Source organism: Poromitra crassiceps (genome assembly GCF_964638095.1).
Source record: "Poromitra crassiceps genome assembly, chromosome: 19".
Lineage (NCBI taxonomy): Eukaryota > Metazoa > Chordata > Actinopteri > Beryciformes > Melamphaidae > Poromitra > Poromitra crassiceps.
The window spans coordinates 27018361-27040409 of NC_139646.1; the positions used below are offsets into that span (position 1 = coordinate 27018361).

The window sequence follows — 22049 nt, forward strand, 5'->3', positions numbered from 1 at the left end:
GTATATCGTATATCGAGTGTGTATCGTATATCGTGCATTATATCGTATCGAGTGTGTATCGTATATCGTGCAGTATATCGTATCGAGTGTGTATCGTATATCGTGCAGTATATGGTATCGAGTGTGTAATGTATATCGTGCAGTATATCGTATCGAGTGTGTATCGTATATCGTGCATTGAGCATTGTTGTATAACCCCAAACCCACCCAGCCCTCCCCAATTGTACGTCGTGGCCAGTTCCCCTTTGCCGTGCCGGTCTTTGCTCCACCCGCTCTGCTGATCTGGGGAGAGTTGTAGACTAGTACATGCTTCCTCCTATACATGCGCCTTCTTTTCACCTAACAGTGAGGAGTTTCACCGGCAGGACGTAGCGCATGGGAGGAGGATCACGCTATTCCCCCCAGTTCCCCTCCCCCTCGAACAAGTGCCCCCCGACGGACCAGAGGAGGCACTAGTGCACCGACCAGCACATATACCCCTAATCCAGCTTCCCACCCACAGACTATAGCCATACTGTCTATGGGATCAAATAACATAATCATGATCCGATAGGCATCCAGAAATTGCGCGAGGGGGCGGGGCTCCTTTTTCCAAGCTTTGTCTGGGGGGAGGCCCACAGTCTCAGACTTTGAGAACCCATCATATCATATTGTGCATTGTGCATAGTCTATCGTGTATTGTATCATCATCATTTAATATGGGGAAGGTCAAGACGATGGAAAATACACAGAGTTGTGATATTCTATAGAGAGACAACTGGGTTAATGGGATGGATTTATTTTTCTTTGTTTCCTGGGCATTGATGTTGATGAAGAGAGCTAGATGTGCACAGACCCACTTAAGCCACCGATATTCCCCAGCTGATGCTGTATTTAACCATCACAGAACTTTTCCCCCTTAGTTTGGTGTACACCCACTCCAGCCTGTGATAACACCTGTCAGGTTTGGTGTACTTTGTAAGCGTCCACTTATACCTCTGATGAGGCAACGCTGCCTGTAGTTGAGCTACATTTAAAGGTGCTCCATGTTACAGTATATGATGTGATGTGATGTGAAGTGTTGTGACACTTGTGCACTTACAGTCACACTTCATGCCCTGGTGGACGAGGCCGTACAGCAGAGAGCCACAGTGGTCGCAGAAGGTGGGGCTGCCATAGGTGTGGATCTTAAACTTGTGCTTGGTTCTGGGGTCCTGAGGGAGGAGAGAGAGGAGACGCATTATAATGACTGAAACCGTGAACGCAAGAGGCATTCAGTCCATCAGTTTACTGACTGTTAGTAAGTACTGTCAGTTTACTGACTGTTAGTAAGTACTGTCAGTTTACTGACTGTTAGTACTGTCAGATTACTGACTGTCAGACTGTCAGAGATTGAGATTGAGGTAGATTCTACCTCAATCTCTGCATTCTCATTGAGTCCTTTGCACGCCGAGGGCTAAAAATAAACCCAAAAGCATCAGACAGATGGGAGTTTCAATTCATTACATTAGAGCTGCAATCAAGCTATTTGTGTCCAGACAATACATGATGTGTTAACACTTGAGGCTTCATCCAGATAAAGGGCGTTGAGGAAAGTATTGGACCTTTGAACAGTCTCAGGTCGCAGTTATTAGCATAATAAATGAAAAAACTTCTCATAGCACTTCTCATAGATAGCATTTTCATTTCTTCACAAGTTTAAGAAATGGCATTTTGAATAGAAGAAAGCCGCAATAATGTTATGCTAATCAAGTCATCCACAAACTAGAGACTCCAGGCCCATGTAATACAGTTAGTGACATTATTGTGGGTAAGAAGTCCATTTGATCCAGTCAATAATGTGTGTGTGTGTGTGTGTGTGTGTGTGTGTGTGTGTGTGTGTGTGTGTGTGTGTGTGTGTGTGTGTGTGTGTGTGTGTGTGTGTGTGTGTGCGTGTCTATGTGTGTGTGTGTGCGTGTCTATGTGTGTGTGTGTGTGTGTGTGTGCGTGTGTGTTAAAAGCCATCAAGGCTAGCTTCCATCATTAGCCTCCTCTTTTAGTTCTCTTCTTTAGATCTCTTCTGGCTCAGTGCATAAATATTGAATTAGACAATATATGAAAAACATCGTGGCTTAATGGAGAAACATAAAACAGCTTATCAGTGCATTTCACAGTCGGTAGTTAAGGAGCTATTGGTTTGTGTGTGTGTGTGTGTGTGTGTGCGTGTGTGTGTGTGTGTGTGTGTGTGTGTGTGCGTGTGCGTGTGCGTGTGTGTGCGTGTGCGTGTGCGTGTGCGTGTGTGTGTGTGTGTGTGTGTGTGTGTGTGTGGGTGGAGGGGCGTAGTAGGGGTGTGTGTCAGTTATTGTGATTGTATCACATCAGGGATTGTGTTGTAAGACAGTACTAATAGAACAACCGAGAGGACAGCTTTCTACTTCCATATTGACGCCAATGCGGGAGTAGCAAAAACTGCAATTCCTCGAATGGCCACTTGAGGCTGGCTGCAAGAGCGAGTTAAACAACAACAACAACGCTAGCTAGCAAGCTAACAACCTACAACCTGAAAGTGGCAAGTTTTGACAGAGATTTGGATTGTGCAGTAAAGCAGGCCTGCTTGGTACTTTCGGTGGATGGTTGTAAAGATAACGGAGCCTTTTCTCCCGCTAGACCAGAGTGAGAGTAAGAGCAGCCAGACTCTCTCCTATGTAGGTAATATCCATGAGCCGAGACCGTTCCACTCAGGAGTCTGGCCTCAGAGGTTTGAAGCACACTTACTGTAGGATTCAATAAACGAATATAGCAAAACGGTCCATGTATCAAGCAGATCATGTTAACTGAAAATACATCGAAGACAGCTCCCAACCTCCCGAATATTATTGTGATGGCGGTTGGTGCTATCTACCTTAAGCAAATATCAAATGGGTGCCAGGAAAGCCTGAGGCAAAGGTATAATCTGTTGAACAAGCAAAGACACTTTCTCACTCTCCACCTCAGTTCTACTTTACAATATAAAATCAGGCAGATGGTATACGTTAGATATGGGCCAATTACAAAAGGGCTATTTGGTTGTATTGTGCTATAAAACACTCCTGTACACTCCATGCTTTAATGCTTGGATATCATTGAAGCCGATCACAGCTGTTTTTCCCCCTTTGGCGGCATGTTCAACTGAAATGCCACTGCCGCACTTCCATTGTACTGAAACGTCTCATCCCTCCACTCATCCCTCCATTCATCCACTCATCCCTCCATTCATCCACTCATCCCTCCATCCACTCATCCCTCCATCCACTCATCCCTCCATTCATCCGTTCATTCCCTCCATCCGTTCCTTCCCTCCATGCACTTAACGCACGGCTTATGAAGCTTCTCCATCCCACTGCAAACTGGACCACAGCCACTTTCCCCAAGCACTAGTCTCGCTAGCCAGCCTCTCTTCCTTTCTGTCAGAGAGTCAGGTGTCGCAGGTTTCCATTGTGGGATTGCGAAAAAAATGCTCTGTTTGGGTAAACCAATCATCCTCGTCTTGGGCGGTGCTTAGCGTTAGTGCCCTTGGAAAATAGTTTTGGGGTGGAACTTGTGCCGAGCAGGCCTTCTTTATTGCACAATCCAAATTTTCTTCAAAACTTGCCATTTTCAGCGTGTAGCAACGAGTTAGCCTGTAGGTTTCTGCCGTTAGCTTTCTACGCTAGCTAGTTAGCGTTCGGCGGGAGCATTACAGCGACACACATGGGAGCGGAAGCCGCTCTGATTGACATATGGTCGGAGCCAATGAACAGAGCGTGACAGAGCTTGCAAGCGGGGGAGCGGATATCCTGCTGCCACCGAAACAGCCGCTCGAATGGGAGAGCAGCTTTAGAGCAGGGGCGGGCTGATCCCTGTTGCCTGTTTCCACAGCGCCAGACTCTCTGACGGAAAGGAAGAGAGGCTGGCTAGCGAGACTACCCAAGCACTGACTCAGCACAGTGAGGCTCCACATTGATCAGCTCTGCTTTTAATCTGTCCGTTTGCCTGCCTGCTCATGCCTTACGGCTTTCACGCATATAACTCAAATAAACTCTTCTTTTCATCTCTCCTCATCTCAAACCTGTGGAAGAAGTTAACAACTGCCCCAGTCTGAAAAACAAAGTGTTGGCCTTTACAATATCAACTGCTGTCAAAGCAGAAGGACACAGGGCGGCTGGACAAACTGGTAAGGTAAGCCGGTTCTGTGCTTGGCATGGAGCTGGACTCCTTTGCGACAGTAGCAGAGTTCTGTGCTTGGCATGGAGCTGGACTCCTTTGCGACAGTAGCAGAGTTCTGTGCTTGGCATGGAGCTGGACTCCTTTGCGACAGTAGCAGAGTTCTGTGCTTGGCATGGAGCTGGACTCCTTTGCGAAGCCGGTTCTGTGCTTGGCATGGAGCTGGACTCCTTTGCGAAGCCGGTTCTGTGCTTGGCATGGAGCTGGACTCCTTTGCGACAGTAGCAGAGTTCTGTGCTTGGCATGGAGCTGGACTCCTTTGCGACAGTAGCAGAGACAAGGACCTTCAGCAAGCTGCTATCCATCATGGAAAAGCCTTCCCACCCCCTTCACAGCACTTTGGTCAGCCAGAGAAGCACTTTCAGTGGCAGGCTGATCTCTCTTGGCTGCAAGAAGGATCGCTCCAAGAACTGCTTTGTTCCACGGGCCATCAGGCTTCTTAACACCTCCCCATTGTGCAGGGGGAGTGTCCCCAGTGATCTGGGCCACTGAGATATATGTGTGTATATGTATGCTTATGATGTATGTACTGTATGTATGTACTGTATGCTTGGCATACAGTACATACATACTGTACATACATGCATACATACATACATACAGTACATACAGTACATACATACATACATACATACATACATACATACATACATACATACATACATACATACAGTACCTGTGTGTATGTATGTCAATTTTTGGAAAAGGAACAGCTGTTGGTAGAGGAGCAGAATGGTTTTCGTAAAGACAGGGCCTGTATTGACCATATTTATACTGTCTGCACATTAGTAAGAAATAGACTGAATGAAAATAAATCCACATTTGCCTGTTATATTGATTTTGGGAAAGCCTTTGATTTGATCAACAGAGACCTCCTTGCCTATAGATTAATTCAAACGGGTGTAAATGGAAGGTTCTATCAGGCAGTCTGTTCTCTCTATAGCGCACCCCAAGCCTGTGTAAAGGGAAATGACACCCTAACCAACTGGTTCCCTACGCCATCAGGGGTCAAACAGGGGGATGCTCTGTCCCCCACGCTGTTCGCTGTGTACATTAATGATTTAGCCAATGAAATCAAACAGCTGGAGTGTGGGGTCAAGTACGGAGAGGAAGAGATTAGCATTCTTCTTTATGCTGATGACATCATTATGATGGCAGAAACAGAAGTCGATCTACAAAAGATGTTGATATGTGCAGATAAATGGTGTAGGAAATGGAGAATGTCCATAAATGAAAAGAAAACTGAAATTATGCATTTTAAAAACCCAACCAAGCGTACAAGTGTTTTTCCATTTCAATTTGGGGATAAGGTGTTGAATTATACAAAGAATTATAAATATCTTGGGCTTGTTCTTGACGAACACATGAATTTCCTAAAAGGCACTACCTTGTTGGCTGAATCAGCAAACAGAGCGCTTGGGGGTGTTCTAGGGAAACAAAGGCTCTGAAGGATATTGGTTTCTCTACCTACTCCAAACTATATCAAGCCTGTGTTTGCCCAGTGTTGGACTATGTAGCAGGGGTGTGGGGATTTAAACAGTACCCCAAAAGTGAGGCTGTTCACAACAGAGCCATACGATACTTTTTGGGCGTACATAAGTTTGTACCAATCCTGGCTGTCACGGGTGATATGGGGTGGGAGCCTAATGAGGTACGTTGGAGTACTGTATGTGTATGATGCGACTTTGGAATAGGATACTGGGTCTGAATACCAACAGAATCTCTAGAAAGGTCTTTGAGTGGGATATGATAGTAAACGGAGCATGGGCTAGGGACATGCATGATGTCCTTCTAAGAGCTGGGTTGGAAGATGTTTTTCACAGAAAGCAACTCATAGTTATTAGTGTAGTGAAAGACATTATTTTTCAGAAAGTAAAGGATAAATGGGCATCAGATATATGTTACAAACCAAAACTTCGCACCTTCTGTGAAATAAAGCATGTGTACGGCACAGAGAATTATGTTTTGTATAATCTGTCTAAGAAAAAGCGCTCTCTATGTGCTCAAATCAGAGCTGGCATACTTGGCCTTCATATTGAGACAGGCTGATTTGTGGGCACTGCTGAGGAGGATAGACTGTGCAGTCTGTGTGAACTTAAGGAAGTTGAAAACGAAACACACTTTGTATTCTATTGTCCCTTCTATAATACTATCAGGCAGAGTTTTTTTTAATAAGGTAGACAAAGAAAATGAATTTGTGTGGTTGGAAGACTCTGAAAAATTCATACGGCTCTTCCAATATGAAACTTTTGCATTTGCCACTTTCTTAGAAAAGGCTTGGTTGATGAGGAGGAATGAAATGTATAGATAAAATAAGAAAAAGAAAATGTATATATTTTGTGTAACTGTGTCATATAATCCCATGTGGGATGGGCCACAATGTGGCATGACACGCAAATAAAATAATTATTCATTCATTCATTCATTCATTCATTCATACAGTACATACATACATACAGTACATACATACAGTACATACATACATACATACAGTACATACATACATACAGTACATACATACATACATACATACATACAGTACATACATGCATACATGCATACATACATACATACAGTACATGCATACATACATACATACAGTACATACATACATACATACATACATACATACATACAGTACATACATGCATACATACATACATACATGCATACATACATACATACATACAGTACATACAGTACATACATACAGTACATACATACATACATACATACATACATACAGTACATACATACATACATACATACATACATACATACATACATACAGTACATACAGTACATACATACAGTACATACATACATACATACATACATACATACCTACAGTACATACATACATACATACATACATACATACATACATACATACAGTACATACATACATACATACATACATACATACATACATACATACAGTACATACAGTACATACAGTACATACATACAGTACATACATACATACATACATACATACATACAGTACATACATACATACATACATACATACATACATACAGTACATACATACATACATACATACATACAGTACATACAGTACATACATACTGTACATACATACATACATACATACATACATACATACATACATACATACATACATACATACAGTACATACATACATACATACATACATACATACATACATACAGTACATACAGTACATACATACTGTACATACATACATACATACATACAGTACATACATACATACATACATACAGTACATACATACATACATACAGTACATACATACATACATACATACATACAGTACATACATACATACATACATACATACATACATACATACATACATAGATACATACAGTACATACAGTATGTATGTATGTGCATATACACACGCAGATTGCACAGGCACTTTCTCTCTGACCCAGTCCCTGCCAAGACTGGCCTTTTATCTTGTTTTATCTTGTCTATTTCTATTGTCTATTCTTTTTTCTTCTTCTTTTTTGTCTCTTACCATGCTTTTATATATTTTATTATTATTATTATTATTATTATTATTATCTGTACCTTGTTATTTGTAATGTACACGTTGAAAGATACTGTATGTCATCATTTCCTTGGGGACTAATAGAAAACAAAACCCAGGTCAGGAGCATCATGGAGTAGTAGTCCAGGTCAGGAGCATCATGGAGTAGTAGTCCAGGTCAGGAGCAGCAGAAAAAGGCACTAAAGATGGTCGGTGTGGATGAGGACTCTGCCCAAAAGGATTATTCCATCACCAAGTCGAGCCATTGCAGAACAGTTGCTGCAACAACTGTTCTCTTCAAAATGCACACTGCCAACTGCTCTGAAGCAGTACTAATGCTTTGCGTTGGTCCAAAGAAAAAGCCATATGACCAAGTTGTTTTTGTAGCAGAATATTGACCATCATAGGGTTCCACCAAGACAGGAGGGGAACCACAATGTTCTCTCCCTTGTACCCCCAAATCTCTACATGTGCCACTGGCTGTAATTACTGCTGTCATTAATGGTAGAAAAATAGCTAGAGCTTTCTCACGCAGAGAAAGCTCTACGCTCTACGTAGAGCCGCTCTACGTAGTCCTCGCCAGCATCTTAGAAAAGCACAAGAAGAGAAACCAATGAAGAGAACTCAAAACTGACTCCTGATCTGAAATGTCTACAAGAGGAGTGAGTTTAACAGACTTCTGTCTTCATTATGACAGTGAATGTCATAATGAACAAGCAGCCATTCTGGCACATGTGACTGATTTGCAAGGAGTCACTTAAAGACTCACTAGTGAGAGGTGTAATGTGCAGGACATGAGCCGTGTAAAGGTGTGTGGTCGACAGAGCGCTAAGCTCACCAGGTTGTCCATTAACACATCCTTCCTGTGTGACCTCTGTCCCCAATCACATCCTAATTGGACCTTAACAGGGCACCTGGCTGCTGCTCCATTAGCCACACAGCAGGGGAAGGAGGCGTGTCACCATGTCACATGACTGAATCACACGGCAGGGGAAGGAGGCGTGTCACCATGTCACATGACTGAATCACACGGCAGGGGAAGGAGGCGTGTCACCATGTCACATGACTGAATCACACAGCAGGGGAAGGAGGAGGCGTGTCACCATGGCACATGACTGAATCACACGGCAGGGGAAGGAGGAGTGTCACCATGTCACATGACTGAATCACACGGCAGGGGAAGGAGGAGTGTCACCATGTCACATGACTGAATCACACAGCAGGGGAAGGAGGCGTGTCACCATGGCACATGACTGAATCACACGGCAGGGGAAGGAGGCGTGTCACCATGTCACATGACTGAATCACACGGCAGGGGAAGGAGGCGTGTCACCATGTCACATGACTGAATCACACGGCAGGGGAAGGAGGCGTGTCACCATGTCACATGACTGAATCACACAGCAGGGGAAGGAGGCGTGTCACCATGGCACATGACTGAATCACACGGCAGGGGAAGGAGGCGTGTCACCATGGCACAGGAGTGAATCAATTGGAGGGCCGAATACAAGTAGGCCATCACTGAGCGATGTAGAGAGAGAGGGAGGGAAAAAAGCAATCATCAGTGAATTTGAATAATCATGAGGTTGAGTACAACGCTGTAAATCTGAAATAAGGGGGAGCCTTTATATAATCCCATGGGGTGTTGATCTCATTAGAGATCATTGGGAAGTAAACAAGCGCTCTCATTTCAATATGGCAAAACAATAAACAAACATGGCAAATGATGGTGAACATTAGGAAGATGAAGACTGAACACTGATGTATTTCGTGATGAGGATGACTATGACTGTGATGATGATAAAGAGTAAACAAATCAAGGCATATTTTCCTTTTGTTTGTAGAAATCAAAATCGATCAGGACTGATTCTGGGCGTTGAATACATTGTTTATTACCATTTACCTAAGACCTATGGTCTTAAATAGACCTAACTGGGAGGCGTCGGGGTAGTGTAAAGGTAAAAGCACTCGCCTCCCACCGCGGATACCCAGGTTTAATTCCCAGGTTTAATACCCAGGTTTAATACCCAGGTGTAATACCCAGGTTTAATTCCCAGGTGTAATACCCAGGTGTAATACCCAGGTTTATACCCAGGTTTAATTCCCAGGTGTAATACCCAGGTTTAATTCCCAGGTTTCATTCCCAGGTTTAATAACCAGGTTTATACCCAGGTTTAATACCCAGGTTTAATACCCAGGTTTAACTCCCAGGTTTAATACCCAGGTTTAATACCCAGGTTTAACTCCCAGGTTTAATACCCAGGTTTAATACCCAGGTTTAATTCCCAGGTTTAACTCCCAGGTTTAATACCCAGGTTTAATTCCCAGCAGTTGTACCTCCGGCTTAGTCAGCCGTTCCTACAGACACATACAGTAGTGTATGAGGCTGTGTGAATGCAGGCATTAAAAGCCATTGACTGTAGCCTTGAACAGTGCTGAAGGAAAAGCAAAGATAAGTGACTTTTAAGTGACTGATTTTTTTATTCTCCTTAAAAAGGAAATAGCCTTGCAAGCCAGAGAGATGTATTAGTTGAGTGCAAGACACATCTGTGTGGGTGAAGTGGGCTCCAGGAGAATGCAGTTGGCTTTGCGGCTACAGCTAAAGCATCTGTTGCAAGAGGACCAGGCAGTGTTGCCAGATAAAGTGAATGGTTATAATCCCAAAGACTGTTCAAAACAACATACAAAATCAGGTCTATGGAAACAAGCAGCTCTGTAAACTCGCCCAAGCTCATTTTTCTCCGCACAATGGAACCCAAAACAGCCCAATTGGCGGAAAACAGCCCAATCTGGCAACACTAGGACCAGAAGAAAGAAGAAGAAGAGCATAGCAGATAAATTAATTCAAATAGAATCAGTTTGGCTTATTGTTTTTATCTCCGATTAAGAATTTCAGATAATATGTGGGGAGGGAAACTTGAAATATCGTACGGGTTCGTGAGGCTACTTAAGAACTGGTGCAGTATTACACATTTACATAATAGATGCCAGAAAGCAAGAAACACGGATCAACAAGCTCTGCAGGTTTCCTCAATGAAATCACATGCCTGTCTGCTTAGCATCCCCCATTCCAGCTAGTGATTGATGGACACAGAAGATGCAGAATCCCTGGCTGTGTCCTTGATGGCTTCATATTAATAAGATGATCCATGCTGCAGTGAACAGATTAAGGAAGGGATTAAAACAGAAGTGGACCAGGACCTGTGGGACATCAACCTGGACCCTGAAGGGCAATCTCGTCCATTAAAGGAGGTGTGTGGTCCAAACTGGACTCAGGCAGGATGATTCTTTTCTCTTTGTGTATGTAACACTGGTCCAAACTGGACTCAGGCAGGATAATTCTTTTCTCTTTCTGTATGTAACACTGGTTCAAACTGGATTCAGGCAGGATGATTCTTTTCTCTTTGTGTATGTAACACTGGTCCAAACTGGACTCAGGCAAGATAATTCTTTTCTCTTTCTGTATGTAACACTGGTCCAAACTGGACTCAGGCAGGATGATTCTTTTCTCTTTGTGTATGTAACACTGGTCCAAACTGGACTCAGGCAGGATTATTCTTTTCTCTTTGTGTATGTAACACTGGTCCAAACTGGACTCAGACAGGATTATTCTTTTCTCTTTGTGTATGTAACACTGGTCCAAACTGGACTCAGGCAGGATGTTTGTGTATGTAACACTGGTCCAAACTGGACTCAGGCAGGATGATTATTTTCTCTTTGTGCATGTAACACTGGTCCAAACTGGACTCAGGCAGGATGATTCTTTTCTCTTTGTGTATGTAACACTGGTCCAAACTGGACTCAGGCAGGATCATTCTTTTCTCTTTGTGTATGTAACACTGGTCCAAACTGGACTCAGGCAGGATAATTCTTTTCTCTTTGTGTTAACACTGGTCCAAACTGGACTCAGGCAGGATCATTCTTTTCTCTTTGTGTATGTAACACTGGTCCAAACTGGACTCAGGCAGGATAATTCTTTTCTCTTTGTGTATGTAACACTGGTCCAAACTGGACTCAGGCAGGATCATTCTTTTCTCTTTGTGTATGTAACACTGGTCCAAACTGGACTCAGGCAGGATCATTCTTTTCTCTTTGTGTATGTAACACTGGTCCAAACTGGACTCAGGCAGGATAATTCTTTTCTCTTTGTGTATGTCCTTGGATGGGCTAGACGTGGTGTTGGAGGACCAATAGGAGGTGCTCTTCCCTCTGGTCCCAATGCCCCAGGGCAGAGACAGGGACTCTGTCCTGTGAGTGAGCACCTCCTTTGAATGTTAAACCGAGGACCTTTATTGACCACAGAGAGTCACTCTGTGGTCAATAAAGGTCACACATGTCAACACTCATTGTGAACATTTTGGCTAATACCGACGATAACCGATATTAACATTGCAACATTGGCCGATACCGATATGATTGTCGATATATCGAGTATCCCTACTATTGAATTACTTTAACGTGATCATGCTTCTTTCTTCTTTCAGTTTGCATGTTTGCTAGCATGGCTTTGACCTGTGTGAACGCTTCCTAAAGCAGGAGTCACATCATTCCACTGAGTTACACTCCACTCTGTTGCACACTGCTGCACCCTTTTCCCTCCGGGAGCAGAGGACACATCTAATATCTAATATACACTACAAATAAATGAGATGACAAGGGTCAGAGTTCACATTGAGGTGATATTGCATGGGGGCCTGTTTATTGGTTCAGTTCCCTGCACATAGAGGTTGTTTTCATGGAGGGATGAAAGAGCAAAAGGACCGTTTGAACTGTCACATGAGATCAGTCAGTGAAAGGGCTGCTGCCTGTAAAGAGATAGCAGGATAGGGTTTGAATAGGATTGGTGTGTCACCTGATGTGCCTCATCACCGTCTTCACAGAGCTCTCGTGTGATTGGTCCATTCATCTTTTTTTGATTCCCCCCCGTTTTCTCCCCAATTGTAGTTGGTCAATTCCCTGTTAGTGTGTCCTGGTTGCTGTGTCGCGACTTACATTAACACATTTTTGTCAGCAATAGAGAAATCAACTATGCGACACAGTCTATGACAACTACATCTTCTGAAGGAACAGTGGTAAAGGGTTGTTGTTGTTGTTGTTTTTTTGGAGAGAGAGAGAGAAAGAGAGAAAGATGTTAGTTCAAGAAGGGCCCAGATGGAGCCTGAAAAGGTGTGTCTTTATATTAGTCTTTGCCGAAAGATCGGCAAAATGTCCCCCCCCGCCTTCTGCTGATCTGGAGATAGTTGGACTAGCACCATGCTTCCTCCGATACATGTGTAGTCGCCAGTCGCTTCTTTTCACCTGACAGCGAGGAGTTTCACCGGCAGAAGGTAGCTAGCGCGTGGGAGGATCATGCCATTCCCCCCAGTTCCCCTCACCCTTGAACATGTGCCCCGACCGACCAGAGGACTGCACTATTCGGACGCCCGCCTGCCACATATCTGTCATGTGATTGGTCCACATATTTCAGCAGCTTCATCCAGCAATGGGCCAGTTTGGGCTGGTTAGACCGATTTTTCGTTTTCATTTGGTGAGTTATATTGGGGTTGGCTTAATTAGTCAGGTTCTGCTTTATTAAGTTGGCCGCCATTAATTCACTGTTTTCTCATCCAGCCGGCTCTGTGCTGCACACACACACACACACACACACACACACACACACACACACACACACACACACACACACACACACACACACACACACACACACACACACACACACACACACACACACACACACACACACACACACACACACACACCTCAGACTGGCCAGAGAAGGAGTAAGAACCATCACCTGCACGTTTTCAATGCTTTCTCATAAACTCAGTCAGCTCCTCTGGGAAGCATCAATAAAGAGACACGAGCAGATTTAGAGGTTTCATTTAAAACTGGTTCACTCACTTCGACAATGGATCTTTCTTTTGGTATTGGCTTGTGTAGAAAGCCAGCGCAACAGGCAGCCAATCAGGAGACTGTCAGAATGTTACAGGCAGCCAATCAGGAGACTGTTAGAATGTTACAGGCAGCCAATCAGGAGACTGTTAGAATGTTACAGGCAGCCAATCAGGAGACTGTTACAATGTTACAGAGCCATTGTTTTGCTTTGCTTTGATTGGCTCTCACTCAGAAAAATGTAATGGTATCAAAAATGGTGTGAATGAACCTTCGTGATTTATCCAGTGAGGCCATATTTCCCCCCGCATTTGGCACTTGGCAGCTGTCAGATCCTCCCTCCCTCCCTCCCTCCATCCCTCCCTCCCTCCCTCCATCCCTCCCTCCCTCCCTCCATCCCTCCCTCCCTCCATCCCTCCCTCCCCTACTCCATCCCTCCCTCCCTCCCTCCCTCCATCCCTCCATGAGACCCTGGGCAGGTCACAAGGGCATTCTGATCTGACTGCTACCATTACATTAAACCATGCCTTGTCTAAGCTTGTGTGTGTGTGTGTGTGTGTGTGTGTGTGTGTGTGTGTGTGTGTGTGTGTGTGTGTGCGTGTGTGCGTGTGTGTGTGTGCGTGTGTGTGTGTGTGTGTGTGTGACAGCTTGTGCAGACGCCTCCATCTCTCTCGATACGTCGCTTGAGTCTGTAGCACTTATGACAGTCAGGCTAGTAGCCTGTTTGCTAGGCTACACTTCTCTCCTCTACTACACTGCTGTTCTACTCTGCTTTGTCATTTTGTGCTGTTTTCATCTGCCAACATGCAATGTCTCATTCTCTCATCACCTCTCATCAGCAGCCCCGACGAGTCCAATTCATTTGACCCCAAAATGTCAGTTCCAACTTCAGTCATCACAACAACAAGCGCATACAGGCTGTTTTTGTTTTGTTAGGGTTGTCAACTGATAGCTGTTGAAACGTTACAAATACAGTGTTTCCCATACATAAAGGAATTTGTGGCGCACCGCCACAAAAGGATTTTGACCGCCACAAAAAGATGTTGACCCAAAAAAAAAAAAAAAAATTACAGTGCACCTGAACGCAACATGCAAGATACCCGCTGAATAAGACGTGTCCAAATGTTCATGTCATTCTGGCCAATACTTCTGTTATAGCATTTCAGTCTGGAATATGGAATATCTTTCAATAATCTATGATTTAGCTGCTAAATTGTCAAATACCGCCATCTGCTCGCTACCCAGGCACTTATGTATGTATGTACCGTAAATTCCGGACTATAAGACGCACCGGTCTATAAGCCGCGGGACCAAAATTGACTATTTTTTTTCTTCTATAAGCCGCACCGGTCTATAAGCCGCGGGTGTTTTGATGTTTAATTACCATATGAAAGGGTTCGTGCACAGAGAGGAATGTCGGGAAAGCGATGGGTGTTTGGGGAAGCTCCCATTTATTAACATTTCAACAAAACAAAACAAAAGTCAGGTCACTAATCCCCAGACAAAATCACACAACAATAGGCTATATGTGCAGCAAACCTGTAACCAGAGAAGTCAAGTCACTAATCCTCGTCTTCCTCTTCTTCCTGCATACTGAAACCACCAAAGTCCTCATCTTCAGTGTCGGAAACGAACAGGTTCAGGGTGGCTTCGTCAACCACTCTCCTCTCTCCTTCATTGTCACTCAAAACCAACGAACTCCTCTTCATCACTGTCGGCATCGAACAGCCTCTGAAGCCTCTGACGGCCCTCAGCGCCAGCTGTGGCGGCGTCATTCTCTTCATCCCGCAGCAGTCCAGCGTTTTGGAACCCGTTGGTGATTGTGGATGTTTTCACACTCCTATAATATTCCGTGCTGAGACAGTTCCTCCTGCTGCACCGTCCAACGCCTCACCATTGACTCATCGATGCCCAGGTTACGCGCGGCTGCTCTGTTTCCCTCTTTTAATGCGAGATTGACTGCTTTCAACTTGAAAGCTGCCTCGTGTGAATTTCTGCGTACCTTCCCCATGGTAAGTGAGAGTGTTGCTTCTACTGCTCGTTCTCATGCTGTCGAGAACGAGCAAAGCTTTTTTTTGGTGAAAGAATCCTCCAGGGCGCTTCTTGTTAACAGTCCGAGTGAGTGGCAGGTCGAACGTCAAAGGCACTTCATCCATATTTATGATCTGCTCCGGTTCGATGGAATATTCCTTGATCTTCCTTTGTGTGAATTCGCCGAAGTTTGTGATTTTCTCCTGGTAGTCGGGGGAGGGAGTTGATGGCCGAGTGGCCGTTTGCTTACCGTAATTACCATATGTAAGTGGTCACGCACAGAGGGGATTGTCGGGATGGCTGTTTGAGGAAGCTCCCATTTACCGTATTACCATAACATTTCAACAAAACAACATAACACAACACCACCGTTGTTTATTTTTACAGTGCACACAGTGTCCGCGGTGTGGTGAAAAGAGGGCAAGAGAGGAAATTAAAACAGAAGTGGATTTATAGTTAGAAAGAGTGCTAAAAAAGAGAGATTTTATTTGTATTTTTTTTTTTTTTTCTGAAAAAATCCATAGATAAGACGCACCGTTATATAAGCCGCAGGGGCCAAAAAACGGGAAAAAAGCCGCGGCTTATAGTCCGGAATTTACGGTACTTAACCTAACTAACTTAACCTAACTAACTATCCGGTGTGCACAACATTGTCAGCCTAAACTCCGGCTGACACCCCAAAAACCTACAATCCGCTACAGAAAAATGTATATTGTTTGTTTATTAACTGGCCCCTCGCCTTCTATCATTTCACGAAAGTGGCAAAGCAAGTTGAGTATCCCTGACCTATAGGGAGAAATTTAGTTTGTCATTGTAAACCCACAGCACAGTAATGATGACATGTTCTTCATAGATCTAGCCTTTTAATTTTGCTCTTAAGCTTTCTCAAAGTACACCAAATTCATGCATTTTACTTTAAAATGTTAAAAAAACATCTTGCGGGGGCCATGTCCCCGCACCCCCCTAGGGGGTCTGCGGTCCCCCACCACAAATACTCTAAATCCTGTGGGAAACACTTAAATACTCTGTAGACTCTCTGTAGGCGCACCATCCAAATAAAGTGTTAGCTACAAGCATCCTAATGGACTGAAGAGAAGAGAGGGAGTGAGAGAGATTAAACTAGTGAGGTTCACGCCTAACTGCACACTTTTCAAGAACCTTGAATGATCGGCACATAAATACTTTTAAGTGAGCCATTTTGGCTATTTTGGGGCTCTTTATGTGTCACATTTTAAATGACAGTGCCTCTAGCTCACATGAATATTTCCCTGCTCTTTCCACTGCTGCTGTTAGCCTCTCCCATGGCAGTAATGGCACTCTGACAATGTGCCGAAGCAAGCTGCTGCCCAACTCTGTCACTGTCACTCTGTCACTGTCACTCTGTCACTGTCACTCTGTCACTGTCACTCTGTCACTTACAACTCTGTCACTGTCACTCTGTCACTTACAACTCTGTCACTGTCACTCTGTCACTTACAACTCTGTCACTGTCACTCTGTCACTGTCACTCTGTCACTTACAACTCTGTCACTGTCACTCTGTCACTTACAACTCTGTCACTGTCACTCTGTCACTGTCACTTACAACTCTGTCACTGTCACTCTGTCACTTACAACTCTGTCACTGTCACTCTGTCACTTACAACTCTGTCACTTACAACTCTGTCACTGTCACTCTGTCACTTACAACTCTGTCACTTACAACTCTGTCACTGTCACTCTGTCACTTACAACTCTGTCACTGTCACTCTGTCACTTACAACTCTGTCACTGTCACTCTGTCACTGTCACTTACACTCTGTCACTTACAACTCTGTCACTTACAACTCTGTCACTGTCACTCTGTCACTTACAACTCTGTCACTGTCACTCTGTCACTGTCACTCACAACTCTGTCACTGTCACTTACAACTCTGTCACTGTCACTCTGTCACTTACAACTCTGTCACTGTCACTCTGTCACTGTCACGTACAATGGAGACCAATTCAACTTCAAACTACTGTTTACACCGTTAACCAGCACCACCTCCACTCTCTGCTGCTCCCATTCACACACATCAGTCTGTCACACATAGGAACAGGAAGGTGCACACTAGGGCTGCACGATATTGGAAAAAACTGACATTGCAATATTTTTTTATTCTGCGATATATATTGCGATATGAAAAAAACAGGAATTTTCACCAAAAGTCTTAAATAGGTCTATCAAGCCTCGCCTGTTTAAGAAGATGGCCTAGTGGGTAACGTGCACGGTTGACATAGTAGGAAGTGAGTGTGTTTTTAGCCGCAGCCAGGGTGAGTTGCAGGATCCTAAGTGAGTAAAAGTACTATAGTTAGTAGGAAAAGAGCTTAGAACGTCACAGAGAGGGCGTGCATTACTGTATGTTATGAGTTAATTTACCTTACTTGACATTGCACGCTCTGCGATGTGACTATTGCGCATGTGCACATTGTGATGACGATGCTGAAACGATATATTGTGCAGCCCTAGTGCACACCACACATGTTCCAGATGCTCGAGCGACTGTGGGATTTATTTAACATGGAGCTGCTCTGACCTTTCTCATATCGACGGCACTAAGGCTTAGCAGCTATAGTGTAGCCGAAGGGGGTATCACCATGTCTGCAGGCACACAGACAAACACACACACACACACACACACACACACACAATCACACACACACACACACACACACACGCACACACACACACACACACACACACACACACACACACACACACACACACACACACACACACACACACAATCACAATCACACACACACAATCACACACACAATCACACACACACCTTGCCACCAACTAGCTTCTGGTTATTATACTTGTCCTTGCCTTGAGCTATAAGCACTAGGTCAGAGGTTCTCAAATGTTTTTCAGCCAAGGCCCCCAAAGATAGAAAATATACCGGGGACCCCCTCATTCAAAATTCGTGATTTTAGGCTAAGCTTAATTGTTTCCACGGTAACATGCTTGACTTTTAAATTGATAGGTTTGTTAGATTAGAATGTAATCCACGAACCATTTTAGATTTAAAACATACAATATTTTCGTTGAACTATGAAGCTTTTGGAAAAAAATAATAATAATTGTTATTTTTGTTATTATTGTTATCCTGAAAACTTTTCGCGGACCCCCTGGCAAAGTGCCACAGACCCCTGGGGGTCCCCGGACCCGCATTTGAGAACCACTGCACTACTGTAGGTAATGAGGGGAACAAAATGGCGCTATCATTGATGCAGATATGAGGCATTGGGCTGGGCTCAGCTCGGGGACTATTTTTAGTGTATAAAGCAGCAGCCTGATTCCTCTTGGCCTTTGGCTAAGCTGCTGAGTGCTGAGAGGCAAGGCAGGTTGCCACCACAGCTCACTGGGGGTTTTCCTTGCCATGTGCTGTGGAAGGCATAATCAATGACTAGGTGTGCGTTATACCATTTGAATGCACAAGACGTGGAAGCAAATAACCAGGTGGAGGTTATTTGCCTCCACATCGTGTATTTAGCTATCATAAGCTTTACTGGTATTACTGGTAAAAGGCCCTGCTGCATGCCAAAGAACATCTTGTAGCTGACCAATGCTGAGGTGTTCCTCCTGGATTACAGAACCCACTTGGGGAAACTCCCATATTTACTCTGGTCACTGGCAGGGACTGTCGAGGAACAGCCTAGCAACACTGATGTCATTATAATATGGATTAGTAACTTTATGTTCCGTTGTACTAAAAACAAATCTAGAATACTCGACCTCTTCTAGGATAGTTCAGAATGTATTTTTAAATCTCTTGTTACATTTTTTAAGTCATTTCTTTGTTTTAAGTATATTACCTGTAATATGAGCTAAAACAGGGTTAGGTAAATGTTTTCTAACTTATGAATTGTTTTCTTTCATCTTTGTGATGATTTGTTATTGTAAAGCAGAGGCAATAGAGATGACCTACTTTGAAGAGAATGCTTTCTCCCCCTGCTGCTGCCTTGTTAAGACACACCCGAGAGGAATAGCCTGTTTACATTCAAATAGCGCTTTACCCATTTAAATACTGCTTTACTGCATGTGTGACTGCAGGAGCTCATAAACATGTGTGGTGTATAATATCACAGCCTGGCAGTGTATCAACGAGGCCTGCCATACCACAAGCATGCACAGGATTATTTAGCCCTAATGAACACACAAAGGAATCTTTGTGGTTGAACTTCAGTAGTTGTGTCATGTGCTTGTAAGGGGGGAAATATAAGGGGGGAAATATAGCTCACGTGCTAACGCTAACGATGACTCATTAGCATCCTGATATATAGCTCACGTGCTAACGCTAACGATGACTCATTAGCGTCCTAATGAGTAAGGGATCACGTCCCCTCGCCAGGCTGACAGCTCAGGCCCAGCGGAGGTGATCTGATCAGCCTGAAGGGTTTTATCAAATATATTAATTAAGAGATATTTCATTTGAAAGCTTTTAAGGGCAGAGACTGATAAGGACGTGCCGATATCATCGTACCTCCTGATCCAAAGCTCCTTCAAAACAAAGTTAGAGAAGAAACGCGGGCTGTCATTTCTTCGGTCCGGTGTACAAGCAGACCGTCCGACTCAAACAGCACGGCACCACAGACCTCAGCGCTCCTTCTTCCGTCAAAACCTTGGCTTTTTCCACAGCCGGAAGTGAGCGCGTTCTCAACGACCCGCGAGCATCAGACACAGGTGAGAGGAGGGGAGGAGGTGGGGCGTTCTCAACGACCCGCGCGCATCAGACACAGGTGAGAGGAGGGGAGGAGGCGGGGCGTTCTCAACGACCCGCGCGCATCAGACACAGGTGAGAGGAGGGGAGGAGGCGGGGCGTTCTCAACGACCCGCGCGCATCAGACACAGGTGAGAGGAGGGGAGGAGGCGGGGCGTTCTCAACGACCCGCGCGCATCAGACACAGGTGAGAGGAGGGGAGGAGGCGGGGCGTTCTCAAGACCCGCGCGCATCAGACACAGGTGAGAGGAGGGGAGGAGGCGGGGCGTTCTCAACGACCCGCGCGCATCAGACACAGGTGAGAGGAGGGGAGGAGGCGGGGCGTTCTCAAGACCCGCGCGCATCAGACACAGGTGAGAGGAGGGGAGGAGGCGGGGCGTTCTCAACGACCCGCGAGCATCAGACACAGGTGAGAGGAGGGGAGGAGGCGGGGCGTTCTCAATGACCCGCGCGCATCAGACACAGGTGAGAGGAGGGGAGGAGGCGGGGCGTTCTCAACGACCCGCGAGCATCAGACACAGGTGAGAGGAGGGGAGGAGGCGGGGCGTTCTCAATGACCCGCGCGCATCAGACACAGGTGAGAGGAGGGGAGGAGGCGGGGCGTTCTCAACGACCCGCGAGCATCAGACACAGGTGAGAGGAGGGGAGGAGGCGGGGCGAGGAATGTACTCGCCAACCTCATTAGCATAGCCTCTCTTGACCCCGCCCAGGGGGTCAAGAGAGAGAGAGGGGGGGGTTTGTCACTGCTGTCACGTTGGCTGGAAGACGACTGCTCTGTTTAGCCAGTTAGCGTTCCCCCCGGCAACGCACTGTTAGTGCTGTTAGCACAGTCAGTTAGCGTTCCCCCCGGCAACGCACTGTTAGTGCTGTTAGCACAGTTAGTTAGCGTTCCCCCCGGCAACGCACTGTTAGTGCTGTTAGCACAGTCAGTTAGCGTTCCCCCCGGCAACGCACTGTTAGTGCTGTTAGCACAGTTAGTTAGCGTTCCCCCCGGCAACGCTTAGCATTCCCCCCGGCAACGCACTGTTAGTGCTGTTAGCACAGTCAGTTAGCGTTCCCCCCGGCAACGCACTGTTAGTGCTGTTAGCACAGTCAGTTAGCGTTCCCCCCGGCAACGCACTGTTAGTGCTGTTAGCACAGTTAGTTAGCGTTCTCCCCGGCAACGCTAACTAACTGGTGGAGAAGAGGGTGAACATTTTAAAAAGAAGAGCTGCTGGCTGTTTCGGCGGTGAAGCAGATGCCAAAAAGATCAAATAAATGGGCTTATCAGACACGGGCGGCCATCTGTCAGCTGTTTAATAATTAAGAGAATCTCGCAAAAGACGGGTTCCAAAAAGTTCTCTCATCGCAGAACTACCCCAGCTAGTCTTTTTCACTGTAATGAAAAGGTGTGTGTGTGTGTGTGTGTGTGTGTGTGTGCGTGCGTGCGTGTGTGTGTGGGTGTGTGTGTGTGTGTGTGTGTGTGTGTGTGTGTGTGTGTGTGTGTGAAAGACCTTCAGGAGCAGAGGAAGGGAAAGATACTGGGGTGTTTATGTTTTATGTAGACTAATCCAATTTAAAGGTCAGCAAGTGAATGCTAATGTAGCTTCATTGGCTAATATAGAGCAGTGCAGGAATGAGTCTGGACGTAGCATGTTGGAT

At 45.1% G+C, this 22049-nt stretch overlaps 1 protein-coding gene across 1 annotated transcript in view; it reads right to left on the reverse strand.

Annotated features, from left to right (window-relative positions):
- The window catches only part of LOC310794218 (protein kinase C alpha type), a gene marked incomplete at its 5' end in the record, with an annotated part of 230878 nt that overhangs the window by 79573 nt on the left and 129256 nt on the right, over positions 1-22049 (reverse strand). Inside the window, one exon of the mRNA XM_083656168.1 lies at positions 1082-1193. Within this exon, the coding sequence (XP_083512294.1) occupies positions 1082-1193 (112 nt within the window). The remainder of the gene's footprint in view (positions 1-1081; positions 1194-22049) is intronic.